Below are 14,606 nucleotides of genomic sequence, written 5' to 3'. Positions count from 1 at the left end.
TTTCTTATGCAGTAAAAATGATTGCTTTTGGGCAATATAGGTATAACACATATATATATACAGGAAATGAAGTAGGGGGGAGTTAACCACAATTATTAATAAACGCATTTATATGTTGTACAAAAAGTCACAATATTCTAAGAAATTGTGGCATTATATACATAACTATTTTTATAATTGGAATTAAAAAGTAGTCAAAATGACTTCCTTGGGCAATCTAGTGTTAAATTGTTAACCAAATAAAATTTAAGATTAGAGTAAGCCACTTTCTATTTTTTTTTATAGTTTTTGAATTATAATAAAAATAGAAAGTGATCGGATTTTCAGGGATCTACAATATTTAACAACATAAGAGTTATATTTAGTTTCTACTTTTTCTTTTCCTATACATGTTAAAATAAAATAAATCTAACAATCTCAACAATTTAAAAAAAACTGGTGTGTGTATTTATGTACGCACGTAAGAAGTTATACTTCTTCGGCGTACCAAAACGAATATAACCTCAATAACCTCAAAAATAACTTTAAAAAAAGACTTCAAAAAAGTTATTGTTGTTGTCGTCGTCGTCGTCGTCGTCGTCGTCGTTAATTTTCTTTTCACATAGAATATAGTTGATAAAGAAACCTGTTTCCCCCTCCCTGCTTGATGATCGATAATATTCGCTAATGCAAACCGATTATTTTTCTTTTATTATTATATTTTATTCATTTACTTATTTATTAAATTTTATAAATATATTTATATATATAGCGTGACCAGATAAAAAGGGGTAGGATTGAAAGTATGAGAAGATAAGCTACCAATTATTATTAATTATTTATTTAACAAGAAAAAAGAAAGAAAACATATTTTCAATCGATCGATCTATTATATATATAAAAAAGAATAAAAAAAAAATTTTAAAATCAGTCCACACTAAATATAAGGGAGATATATCGAATTACTTTATGCGTCAACGGCCATGACTCGGTGATAGAACTACTTCCCGCTCAATCATTTAAGTCAAGCAGCTCTAAGTACGATGCTGCGCATCGGAAATACCGACAAACTTAATGGTGTCGATTTTTACCATGTCGCTCGTAAAAATTTCACTCTTATCACATTTTCCCAAAAGAAGTATAACTTCAAAAATATTTTTCGAATCATTTTCAAAGAAAAATTTAATTTTTCTTATTTGTCAAAAGTATTTACATTTATTTACTATTGAGAACTATAATGCTTCGTTATTGATCACAGATTTTTTTTAAAAATCTCAGATATTTCGTTATATAACTGATAAAAGTTAAAAAGAAATAATCTGCAGTGTTGTTCATAGCTTACATTGTTTACTCGTTGAGATATCGTGGAAGGTCCACTTAAGCGCTAAACCTATTACTGCTGGTCGAAATAACAATTTTTAAACTTTTGGGTATAATTTCTCACATACAATCTCATCACATGGCTATTTATTTTTACGGAATATTTAAAAATATGCATACATTAAATGTTTCATTACTTACTTTTTCTCTCTCTTTTTTTTTTTTTTTTTTTTTTTTTTTTTTTTTTTTTTGAGGGAAAGTAGTTGTAGCCTCTCCTATTTACTACGACCGATCAATCTGACCAATCAGAAAAATTATGAAGACATTTATTCTTTTGAATTTATACACTCAATACAAAAAATAAGATTATCTAAATGTGCTCTCTGAAGGACAAACTGAAAGCGGAATGAATCTTTTTATTACATTGTCTGAAAGTGTCCATTATTACAAAAGTGTAAACTGACTGTAAAGTAAGGTAGGTGTTACAGAACAAATTTATAATTATAGGAAAGAGAATAATCATAGTACAAAAGTTCAAAAGTGTTTCCCCGTTGCATATTAAGTTGTAAGTACTAATTTGAAGAAAAGAAAAATAAGCCAACCATACTTCGATCTAAATTTTGTATTTTGTATATAGTGTATTATTTTCTAGTAGATATTTGAGCAGTTTATTTTGAAAGTAGCCTAAGTTCATTTTAATATATTTTTGTTGTTGATCGTAATAACATCTACAACTGGAAGGTAACTGTCATTAAAAACATTTCGCGGAAAAAAAATAGTCTAAGGTTATTATCAAAATAAACGGCTCATTTATTCGAAAAATGTCATAACATTCTAAAAATATGACATCAATAAAAGAAATAAATAGCATATAGGGGTAGTATTCGGCTTTCAAAATACAATAAATTTTGGAAACTGAAGATAATATAGATAAAGTTATGACATTTGACACATCCGATGAGCTAGAATTTTCTGACTACGATGATGACGAGGAAAATAGTTTAATTGAAATAACAAAAAACAATAGATTTTTGTCATAAGTTTTTTACTTTTTATATTTGCAACTGGTAGTTCAGCCAATCGTGAACGCGTTAATTTATTACTACAGTGTTGTATTATATTTTATTACCTACGCTTTATTTATATAATGTATTAAATAATATTAATAATCTAATGCGTATTACATTATCTTCCAATCTATTATCTACGATAATTGTCGATAATATAACTTTTTTCTAAAAATCAATCATTTTAACACAATCCTAGTAGAAATGGCTATATATAAAGTTTCGCAAAGTTTAATTTCCATTGACATAAATTCCCAATTTAATAAAAAATTAACTATTATCTACGTTTAACTGTAAATAATATTCTTTCTGTCCGAAAAAACGGTATATATTCTTAAAAACATTTAGAATTACAGGATAAGTAAAAAATGAAGTAAACAAGTAACCTTACTTTGTATTTAGTAATTATTTTAAAGCAACGGATGATAATATGCAGAGATTTGTTTTTTATAAGAAAAATATTGTATTTATTTTAAATACATAATGTAATATACGCTGTTTTTACAAAATGAGAGATTTTGTTAAAAGTAGTGTTAAATTGCAAAAATGGAATAATAAATAGAGGCTCTGAACTAATACGGAATTTACAAGTTTATTTCAAAAGTTGTTATAATTGAAGAAAGGTTAGAAGTTAAAACGCACTGCTATTGAAAAGATTTAAGCTGATTTTACAGCAAATTGTTTAATTGCAGCTAGAATTTAACACTTGACTTAAAAACAAAATAGTAAAGGTGAAGTCTTTGACGATGTTTCAAAAGAGAAAAAGATATACCGGAGCAAACGTAAGGGTTATTTAGAAAATTTGGCTAAAATTACAAATGTCTCTTTGAATCGTCGATTATCACGATTAGTCTTTTTTCGAGCTATTTGCGTTCAGAAATTTACATAAATATCTCTGGTCGATCAGCAAAGCCGTTAAAGCAGGAAGACTTGTTTCGACTTCGACTTTTTTCCGAGCATTGTTTAAACTTTTTAAAGCGTTTATAGTAAACAGGTGACTTACGGCTAGCGAGTGCTGTGATGGTTCGATCTTCTAATAATGCCATGAAATCTACCGAATATCGATTAAAATTATCGCTAACAGCGATAAATATATCCTAAAAAAAAAATTATGATAAGTTAAACATACACAAAACTGCAGATCCCAAAAATCCGAGCACAAGTTCGGTTTTGTGGATAACAAAATTACGAAGAAAATAGTAGCTAAAACAAGTATTGACGATCGAAATAATAACTGGAAAGAAGTTAAAGCAAGTAAAAATCGTGAAGTAATCTCGCATTCATACGATTCCGAGACGCAACCCTGGTTACAAGAACTATCAAAATCAAATTCTTTTAGCTCATTAACCCTTTGCGGACCGAGCGCTCTTCACCATTTCGTTCCAGCTGGTCCGCACAGATTTCACTAGTCGCTTATCCGCTTGGTAGCGTTTACTTTGTAAAACATTTATGACCTTATTAACGTAACTTACTAATGATAAGATGTAAGATTGAGACATAGGCAGGTGAAACTTGATACAGAACACAAAGCGGCAGTACACAAAGTGATGTCGAGCCACACTCGACAAAGGACGCACCAGAACAAAAAGCGATGTCGAGTCACACTCGAAATAGGACAAACCAGAACGAAAATCGATGTTGAGTCACACTCGACATATGACCGCAAGGAGTTAAAAGAAGAGGTAGAGATGAACATAATTATAGAAGCTTACTAACAACTCATTTTATTAAACTACAACCAATTTACGTGGTAGCTCAAACAGTAGAACCCCTTTTAATGAGTTGCTTAATTATACAGCACTGAGACAAAAAACTATATTTAAAAACAAATAAAACTGCATCAAGTTAAAAATACAAACTAATACTCCTGAAATATTTCGTAAAGTAAAACAAGCTCTAAAATCATAAAAGGCAGTTTATCACATTAACCAGTTGAAAACGGAAGAAAGCTACAAGACGGTTATCAGAGGCTTACATCCGAAAAAAAGCCAATACAACCGTCAAAAAGGATTTTAAGCTGGGACATGAGATAAAAGAAGTAAATTGTATAACGAAATTTGATATGAAACTAGTATTGTCGTTGTTCATGGGGGAACTCTAGTTCGGAAGCAATAACAAGGATATTTTTAGTATACACAAAATGCTAAACACTGTAATAAGCGTAGAACTACAACGACATAAAAAAGATATGCAGCAGTGCATAAGATTTCAGCAATACGACATACAAAAAATTATTGCAATAGAATACCTACGTGCGTAAGATGTGCACAAAATCACCTGTCAACTAACTGCCCCATTTTAAGAAAGATAGATTCAATAAAGTTCTACAATTGCAAAGAAACAATTACTAATTAGTTACAAAGGTTGTGAGATAAGAAAGTAGCTTAAAAAAAACTCATCTTAATTCCTCCAAGCAGAGTACATCCGCAGCAAAATATACAACAAGAAAGAGGTAACTTACTTAAAAGATGATACGTAGGAGGTACTCTGTTCTAAACACAATATGGGAAAAAAATAAATTTTACTGATTTAAATAGTTATGCACAGACGACTTTCAATACAATTAATAAACAAGAGGGAAACAAATGACGCTACAGAAATCAAGAAACTCTTCAAACAATCAATTAGAAATACAGGATACTAACAAAAATAATAATAAAATTAAACGAAATAGTAAAATAACAAACAAAAACTAAGCTACAATGGCTCAGAAACGTGATAACTAAGAAATTAAAATGGAGATATCCTGAAAATAGCATTTTGAAGCGCTAAAAGATTGCAACAAAGGGTCATAGAGATAGAAACATTCTTATAGAATAACAATATTGATATACTCATTTCGAAAACCCACACACACTTCACCACAAGAAACTATATAAAAATCTAATATTACAATATATTCAAAACAATACATCCCATCAGGGAAGGTACACGAGGTTACAAGCATTTATATTGAAAAGTGACATCAAACACCATCTATATAGTAAAATTTGCCACAAACACAATCAAGTAACTACAGCTACAGTACAATCTAACACTAATAAATTTAGAATATCGACTATATATGCACCGCCAGGACAAAAAATTACCTCACAGAAATGGCAGGATTACTTTCATGATGGTAACAAATTGGTGGTAACAAATTGGTGCTAAACTTACTATTTTACGTGTAGGGTTCACAAATTATTACAACTAGACCGACATTAAAAAGCATTCTAAAAAGTTTGGCATGTAGGGCTCGTAGATACATCTAGAGCCCTCTTACTAATGCAAATGCACAATCTACTTGCATCATCATATCTAAGGGACAAGACCTTTATTATAAAAATCAATGATGTGTACTTCGAAGTTAAAGAAATCAAAGCTGATGTACCACAAAGAAGTGTCCTTAGACCCTCACACTGATACACTGTCCCATACACACTCTATACAGGTGATATTCCAACTAATGATGGAAGAAAAATACTAACGTTTGTTGATGACACTGCTATATATTAGCTATCATTCTGACCCAGCAGTAGCGATGACCTTATTACAAGGAAACGTAAGAAAAATAGAAAAATAGTTAGAAGAAAAAAGGGTAAAAGCAAACACAAGAAAATACATCCACTTCGCTTTCACACTGTATAAGAAAGACTCTTCGGATATTAGACTAAATACCATAGCAATTCGACAAACTAGGCAAAAATTCAAGGTCAGCCTAGAAAATAAATTAACAGTCCATAAAATCATTAAAAACCAATAATGAACCCTTTGGGTTATCACTATAGGGAACAGCAGTAATGAATTGTATAATAAAGCTAAAATAAATGCAGTCGAAAATACTAAGAATGATAGTCGACGCACCATATGGTTCATACGGAGTGAAATATACGAAAGGACCTTGTACTAATGACAATGATGGAAGAAATAGAAAATTTTACAACAAAATATAGGAAGAAGAACCCGCAGTTACACTCCAGCCAACTAGCCGCAGAAACGTTTACTACTCACATTAGAAAAGACTAAAAGGAAACATCCGCTAAACTTATATCAATAAAAATTATAAATGAAAACGATAACCCTGAAGGGTAGTACATTACTACCCAAATATTATTTTAATGTAATCAAAAAAAAAATTTATCTTATGCTCACGGACAAATTGTAAAGTAGAAAATTAATGTAATTTAAAAAATAAAAAAAAGAATAAACAGAAAAAAAAACAAGAAAAAGACAAAAAAAGACAAAAAAGAATAAAAAGTAAAAAGAATAAAAAATAAAAAAGAATAAAAAAAATACAAAAAAAAATTAAAAATTAAAAATAAAAATTAAAAAAAATAAAACTAAAAATAAAGAAGCTAGTTATTTTTACATCTGTAATTGTAAGTAAAGATAAGATTTTAAGCGCATATCTTCAAGGGTTAAACCACCTATCCTAATAGATAAAATGTTTCAATCGTTCTAGATCTAGGATTCTACACTTCTATGCAATCTCTGAAACTTACTGCTTTGTCCAATACGATTGAATGCGTATAATGAATTTAAACAAATAGGAAAAAGTTTTAAAACGTTTTTGTAATACTACAAACATCTAATGAATTAATTAATTTAGATAAAAGAGGAAATTCCTATAAGATTCTTCGTATCATTAACACTAGGTTTACGAGACGCGTCATTTTGACGCATTTCAAATTTTGTAAGGAAAAGTACAAACACCGTTTGCATTTTTATCTTATCTCTTGTATTGACTTTTATTCAATGGTCGAGATAAATATATATTGAGGTCTACTTTTTTCAAAAGTGTTGAAATATTGAAATTCTTTATGTGGTATACCTATCTCTACGGATATGCGTCAATTTGACGTGATCGTCATTTATACAAAGACAAAGCGATAAGCAACTTTTGCGCAATAAGAGAAAGAAGGGAACGCAGAATGTCAGTTGATGTTAGAGTGCGAAGAGATTTAGAAGGTTTCAGTTGCTTAGTTCGAGTATTGAAAAATAAAGTACTAGAATATTTTTTGAATTAGTAATATTATTGTGAAAATTTTATACTATTTTGATAAAAAGCCCTTCTGTACCATCTAAATATGTCTAGAAGAGGAAATAAAATTTTACAAAACATAGTTAGTATTTGTGAAGAGTGTTCTGGCTCTGAAGAGGATGAAAATGAAGTGATTCAAGACGAGGATGAAATCGAGATTTTGGAATCTGATGAAAGTATGCAAGCAGGGGACTCATCAGACATTGAAAAAGAAAATCATCAGAAATTTGGTCTTCGCAGAAAAAGAATGCGTATCCTATCCGATTCTGAATCCGAGAATGAGACAAGTATTAGAAGATCGTTCCAAAATTCGGGGGCAGTCTGTGATACAGAAATAGCTGTCAATGGAACAACTTGGACGAAATTGAAAGTGGGCGGATCTAATGGTCGCCATCCTTTCCACACAATCTTCAAAGACATCGCTGGGCCTACTGGCTACGCGAAACGCAATGTGATGGAAGGTAGCGTAAGCAGTGCTTTTCATTTGATTATAACCAAAAAGATGATAGAACATATAAAAAGTTGTACTGAAGAAGAAGCAGGTCGTGTTTTGAAAGGAGATTGGAAGATTTCAACCACAAAGTTGCTTGCTTTTATTGGGATTTTGTACGCTAGGGGAGCGTATGAAGCAAATTCGCTGAATGCTTTTTATTTGTGGTCCAAAGAATGGGGACCTGCTTTTTTTTCTAATACAATGTCCAGAGATGATTTCATGCAAATTCTTCGATTTGTCCGATTTGATAAAAAAACGGAACGATCTAGACGTTTACGCACCGACAAATTTGCAATGATATCGGAAATATGGAATCAATTTATATACAATAGCCAATGCTGTTATAAACCTCATGAAAATATTTCAATAGACGAGCAACTGTTCCCTACAAAAGCCCGCTGCAAATTCACTCAATACATGCCAAATAAGCCTCACAAATTTGGGATAAAATTTTGGTTGGCAGTAGATGTGCAATCTAAATACGTTATAAATGGGATTCCTTACCTAGGGAAGGATGAAACGCGGAATTCAACACCGTTGGGCGAATTTGTAGTTATGAAGTTAGCGGAACCATATCTTCATCACGGAAGAAATATAACTACGGATAATTTTTTCACCAGTTTTCCTCTAGCTGAAAAATTAGTTGCAAAAGGAACCAGTTTAGTTGGAACTATTCGAGCCAACAAGAGAGAACTTCCAAAGCCAGCAAAAATCAAGAAAGATAAAATGAAGTTGTATTCTTCAGAACATTATAAATCAGGAAACTGCATACTTACTATATATAAAAGTAAGCCAAATCTAAAGGTGCTGTTACTAAGTACTAAGCACACTTTTATAAAAATAAAAGACAATAAAAAACATACACCGGAAACAATAGCTTATTACAATAAGACAAAGTTCGGAGTCGACGTAGTGGATCAAATGGCTCGCAAATATACCAGCAATTCAGCATCTTTTCGATGGCCTCTCCAGGTCTTTTTTAACATCTTAGATTTAGCGGCAATTAACGCATGGATATTATACACAGAGTGTACAGGGTCAAAACTATCCAGAAAGGAGTTTCTATTTCAGTTGGCCAAAGAACTTACAGAAGGAGAAAAGAAAAAATCCAACAACATAGATTATAATCACCCATTACCTAGTACTTCGGGAGAACGTAGGACTTGCCAAATTGGCTTTTGCAAAAGAAACAGAAGCAATAACATCTGTAAAATATGTCAAAAGGTTGTTTGCGGAAAATGTACAAACAAAATTGAGTATTTGTGTCAAAAATGTGCAAAATAAATGTCAAATATTGAAATAATCTGTAATAAAACTATTGAATAATAAAACCTTTCTAAATATATATCTCACATTTTCATTTGTTTCTTATAGTATATAATTACATTATTTTCTAAGTGTTGGTATATGTATTCGTCTCTGCGTCAAATTGACGCGTGTTCGTAGAGATAGGTATATCAGAAACGTCAGTAAACCTAGTGTTAAGACAAAAGTTGTCATAAAGGAATGATTAGCAGCGAATTTAGTATGCTTCTAAGAAGCCTTAGAAAAAGATCAAGTTTCATTTTAATTATAATTACTTCGTATTTTGAATTTTGTAAATATATATCATCAATGACTAAAATTTCAAACATTTATGTATATATGTCCACTATATTGAATCTATTTTATATTTTGATTTTTAATTTGTAACTAGTAACTTCAAAACATTATTATACCAGATTTCAATGAAATTTGATCTTTTTTAAACATATATATTTGCCGTGGTAGATCAATTTTTTTCTTTTTGTGTTATCTCCAATCTTAATTTATAATCAGCGGTCTCGATAAACTTAGTATGCCAAATTTGAACCTTGGCAGCAAGAATTTTTTTGTCCTTTCTTAAGTGACTTCTTAGGTTAGACATTTCTTGCCTACAACGAGATAAAAATTGAGCGTGGAAATAAATTAAATGTACACAAGACTGAATAAGGAAATGTCTAAAACATAATTTCAGTTAATATTTTATATCGCTAAAAGAAAAGGTCGATAATAAAAATTTTATAAAATATTTCAGTTTTTATAATTTAAATCTCTTATCTTAAAAAAATAGAAAATTATTTTTCTCATACCTTCTCAAATTCGGATAATATTATTATTTTCATAAATTAAAAGAAAACAAAATAAGAAAAATTATTTCGATATAGTTCCTTCTGTTTATAAAGTTTTACTTTAACAAATTTAGTTTTAGTAAGTTTTATCAAAAGACAGAGATTCTCTTAAGCAACCATTTAATATGTATTTACAGATACTATTTCATAAGAAGTATTACGATAAAAGTTAATTCAATTTGATTGTCATCAATCTCAAGAAAGTTACTTCTAAAAGAAATAGCATAAAAATTGTTGAAGAGAGATGATCAAAGTCCAAATAATTTTGATTGATATATCCTGTTACAGAAATGAATTTTCTTATAAAACTTCTAATTCGAGCTCTACACTGAACAACATAATAATGTTCAAACGTTGAATGTCATAGCCACCACCGGCAACCGATACTAATTGTAAGTTAGCTTAAAGCGCTACAGGGGTCACATCGATGACCGGTGAAACCACGATTATCAGGAACATATTTAAATATTAAATGAGGATGAGGCTAGTAAGCTACCCTCGGTTAAAACAATAAAGCGCTCCTGGAAATAGCAATAAAAGCTATAACAGGACGAAGTCCTAATAAAAAAGAAGAAGATAATTTAAATACATTTCCATATACTTTTCAATATTATTATCATTACTGCAGTTGTGCGAGGAAATTATTGTCATATAAAACATATAAATGTAGTTTTATTTAAATAAATAATTATAACATATATACTTAAATATTATGCACGCATATTGCAATTTGTCGTATTGAAATATTTCAAATGAAAGAAAGGTGAACCAGTACAGTCTCGAATTTTTCAGTATGGGTTTTTGTGTTTGTCCTACATAGATAAAAAAATTTTTTTTGTAAGATTGTATAAAATTGTCCTGTTTTGGTTTGTCCTGGCATTTTTTGTATTGAGCAAGTTTTTTAAGTAAGTTTACACGCGATAAAAGGCACTCAATTGTTTAATTGCACTATCTCTGGATTTTATTAATCGAGTCAACACAAATAAATGCATTTCAGCGCTTTGGGGGTTACCTATAATCCCCCAGTAAGATAAATGCATTTCATATAGCTATATAGAACTTATCTTTTCCAAATAATATTTTAATATAATATGTAATGCATAATAATAACAAATTCGTGTTAGCGCCATGGCAGGTTATGTAATAAAATCACTGTGACAATTAACATGTTAATGCAAACATAAATGTAATTTTTAATATCGTTAAAGTTATTGAACAGTATATATTTTCAGTTTAAATAAAAATTCGGTTAAAGAATTGTTACAATTAAAAGAAATTATGTAATTAGAGTAAGGTTATTGAAATTGTAAATTAACTACTTAGGTATGAAGAAGTAACTACTAGATTCAATTCCCTTAGACGTTGGTTGCTTTTTAAGAGTAATTATTGACTAAGACAGTATTCATTTTTGATTTCTATCATTTAAAATTTATCCCCACAGGGTCGGAAGATGGTCCCACCGGTTGCATTGATTTCTCAAGAATAGCAACGTCTTATATTCACTTCCTTAACTGTTTGAAAGTTTACCTCTTACCCTCGTTTTGACATGATTGTAGTATAAAATAAAACTTAACGAAAGAAAAGTGTTTCGATTAAATTTTCAGAGTAGATAATTTTTGGATACATAATATTTATAATTTGTCTCAAAAACGAATACGTTGTTTGCTTATGAAAACGAATATAAATTTTCTGATATGTATTTACTTTTTGTTTAACAGATTTTATTTAATTAAATCGATTTATTGGTTAAGATCTACTAGTATAAGAGTTTATAGGTAGGACTTATGTACAATTCTACAGGTATGTACGGCGTGGGTAAATAGGAGAGAGTATAGTAGGCATATGCCTTAAATCAATGTTTTAAAATCATGTTTTTACTACGCTATATTATTTTAAATTTTCATTAAACGTAATATATAATATAACTGTATTTCATAAATAATATACTAATCAAATTGTTTGTAGAATATAAGACTTAAGCAATTTGAAATTATTGTCGTAAGTTCGGTTAATTCAAAGTAAGAATGAGTGAGATAGGAAAGGATAAATAAATCAATCAATACAATTTTACGCGGTATAGAACACTTGCCTAGGCATAAAAACTCTCACGAAGTTGAGAGAAAAGCCAGAGCAAGCGAAGGCTTTATTCAAACAAATAGTACAATAAGTAGTACCCGTGGACAAGTGAAAGAAAGAATACAAGCACTAATATCGTTGCGAGGGACCTCTTTTTTCTTACGCTAGAGACCTCTCTTACCTTTGTTTCCGCCGCAACTATTCAAGATACCACAATCTACTTAGACACGTTATCAGTCCTACAAATGGGCGTTATTCTCGTCGCCAACAGCCTCAACCTGGGTGTGTAGCCTGAGCTGCTGCAATTCTATCCTACGTTGGTAGACCGGCATGCACTGTAAAGAAGAAACACCGCTACTCTCTGTAAGGAATGGTTGTAGCCTTGTAGCTACAACCCTCGAAAGGTTGTGTCTCTGCACAACACCTAAATGGTTGTGTCTCTGCAACAACCCCTAAAATTCACTCGTTAGTAGCTAGGAAGCGCACCACAAAGAACACCACAGCTCTCACTTAAACAAAGCCAACTTTGCGTCACTCTCTATTTTCAGAAACGAACCCTTTTTCTCGCTATCCAGATCTGGACAACTGTGTGCGCCCTTGAGAATTTTTCCCACAAGAAACGATTTTCAGCGGATTTTAATAAAAAAATTTTCCCCATTAAAAAAATTAATAAAAAAGTTAAAAAAAATGTTTCTTAAAAATTTCAAAAAATCATAACTCCAGAACCGCTTCATATTAAGGGCTGAAACTTGTAGAGAATTTTTTTCTTATTATAGAGACCACCTCAACAAATTTTAAACATAATCTGCGAGGGTTGCCCCGTAAAAATGTACTTATTTGTTGGAATGACCCATATACTTTTTCGTTTCTTCATAGCAACGCAGATCCTTTATTTGGCAAGTACTATTTACTACATTATTTGGATTTGTTGGTAGTTCCACTTTGATTCCAGCATTGCAGTAATTATTATAAATATATCTACAACAAGTAGATGTGGATTCTATATATTTAGTATCGAATGACACATTTATTTTGTATTCTTCATCGGCCAGTAATCTGAATTTGTTTCATTAACCTTTTCAATTAACTATGTATTTGGCTGTGGTATAGTAACTTCAAGTTTTATCTTTCTGAGTGCCATGAAACTTTGATGCCTAGTTGAAGTCCCATGTTTGTCAATCTTGTTTGTAGAATCGATTGTAGGGAAACTTTGTGGGACGTAACTAGGACTGTTTTCGTCATCTGATTTGTTGTCACCGATAAAATGAACACTGCATTAAGTATGCCATGGTTTAGGAGACAATGGCGAACCATCGATACTAAAATAATTAAATAAAATAGGTTTTTAGATAAACTATTTTAAAAACATAATTAATTCAGTAGGACTGCTCTTACAGGTTATGTTAGATACTTTTTTTTTGTTTATAACAGTTATCCACTTGTTTCTTCGATTTAATTCCCAACGAACTAATGGAAATCTGTAAAATTTATATTCTCTGTTTTTTCTAGTATTATTGCAATTTTTTACACAACGATAGTGATCCATTTCGAAAATGTGTTTAATTATACAAAAAGTAAATAAAAATTTTGAAAACAGTATTGTATTCGATATATGGCGGTCCCGAAATGCAGCACGTTTCTGGCCCAAGTATGCGCCTCGTTTGACTTTGACTTCGTTTGACTTCGTTTTCCCCCACCCTATATTCTGTACGGACCCATAGTCCAATGAGGATTAGATGGGATAAAAGCAAAGCTTATTTTTCGGCACACTGCCACGTGTAGCTCGATAATTAACTCGAGCTATTTTTCAAACGCTAGCTAAGAAAGTTTTCAACCAATCAATTTGAAATTTGGTATATAGTTTCTTCATATAAATACGCTCTATTTGAATTTAAATCCTAAACAATATGTTTGTTTAAAGTATTTTTTTATTGTAAAAAAAGATACGAAAAAATAGGAAAAATCATGTTTTATGTTCATACCCCTATAAAAATACTAATTTTAATTTTTTTGAGTGAAGTGAAATTCACATAGAAAAAACATATAAAAAAAGTAAATTCTCTTCGCAACTGATTTCATATAATAATTGCGGCCTCCAAGAGGCCTACCAAAGGTACCAAGATGTACCTTTATGTAGATATCAAATATATGTGTACAATGACCTCACGATATTAATAAAATTATATAAATTCCTTATGTGTTAAAAAAATTCATGAAAATCACTGTAAAAACGCTGTTTTACCATTATCTCCCCCCTTAAATGTAACGACAGGTAGAGAGCGTAACGTAAGTGTGGCATTTCTCCGTTGATATGAATCAATTGTGAGTTAGTCAGTGGTATTCGAAATCTTACAAAAGCAATAAATATATGATATATTATTGTTTTGCAAAAGAAACAATAATGATGTATCGTTCTTTTACTTTCGAGAGATCTTAAAAAGTGATTATAATTTCTGATTGTTGTTAAACATGATCTAGAAGTATGCATTTTCCTCATA

At 30.6% G+C, this 14,606-nt stretch overlaps 1 protein-coding gene and 1 long non-coding RNA gene across 2 annotated transcripts; one reads left to right on the top strand and one right to left on the bottom strand.

The window, feature by feature from the left end:
• The first annotated feature begins 7,435 nt into the window (after window positions 1-7,435).
• Window positions 7,436-9,198, top strand: LOC122522720 (piggyBac transposable element-derived protein 4-like). The gene has a single exon (XM_043644002.1). It carries the CDS (start codon window positions 7,436-7,438, stop codon window positions 9,164-9,166), a length of 1,731 nt encoding a protein of 576 aa, XP_043499937.1. The 3' UTR covers window positions 9,167-9,198.
• Window positions 9,199-13,242: 4,044 nt separating this feature from the next.
• Window positions 13,243-13,577, bottom strand: LOC122522725. Its single transcript, XR_006305136.1, has 2 exons — window positions 13,504-13,577; window positions 13,243-13,427 (listed from the first exon to the last, which is right to left on the bottom strand). It is a non-coding gene; the product is annotated as an uncharacterized LOC122522725 (long non-coding RNA).
• Between the last annotated feature and the right edge of the window lie 1,029 nt (window positions 13,578-14,606).

Source organism: Polistes fuscatus, unplaced genomic scaffold (genome assembly GCF_010416935.1).
Source record: "Polistes fuscatus isolate 324 unplaced genomic scaffold, CU_Pfus_HIC Scaffold51, whole genome shotgun sequence".
Taxonomy (NCBI): Eukaryota; Metazoa; Arthropoda; class Insecta; order Hymenoptera; family Vespidae; genus Polistes; species Polistes fuscatus.
The sequence above is the reverse complement of the archived record's forward strand: the minus strand, read 5'-3'. Positions and strand labels throughout refer to the sequence as shown.

Coding starts and splice junctions, on each gene's coding strand:
- LOC122522720 (XM_043644002.1), top strand. CDS start 7,436: ATGTCTAGAAGAGGAAATAAAATTTTACAAAACATAGTTAGTATTTGT.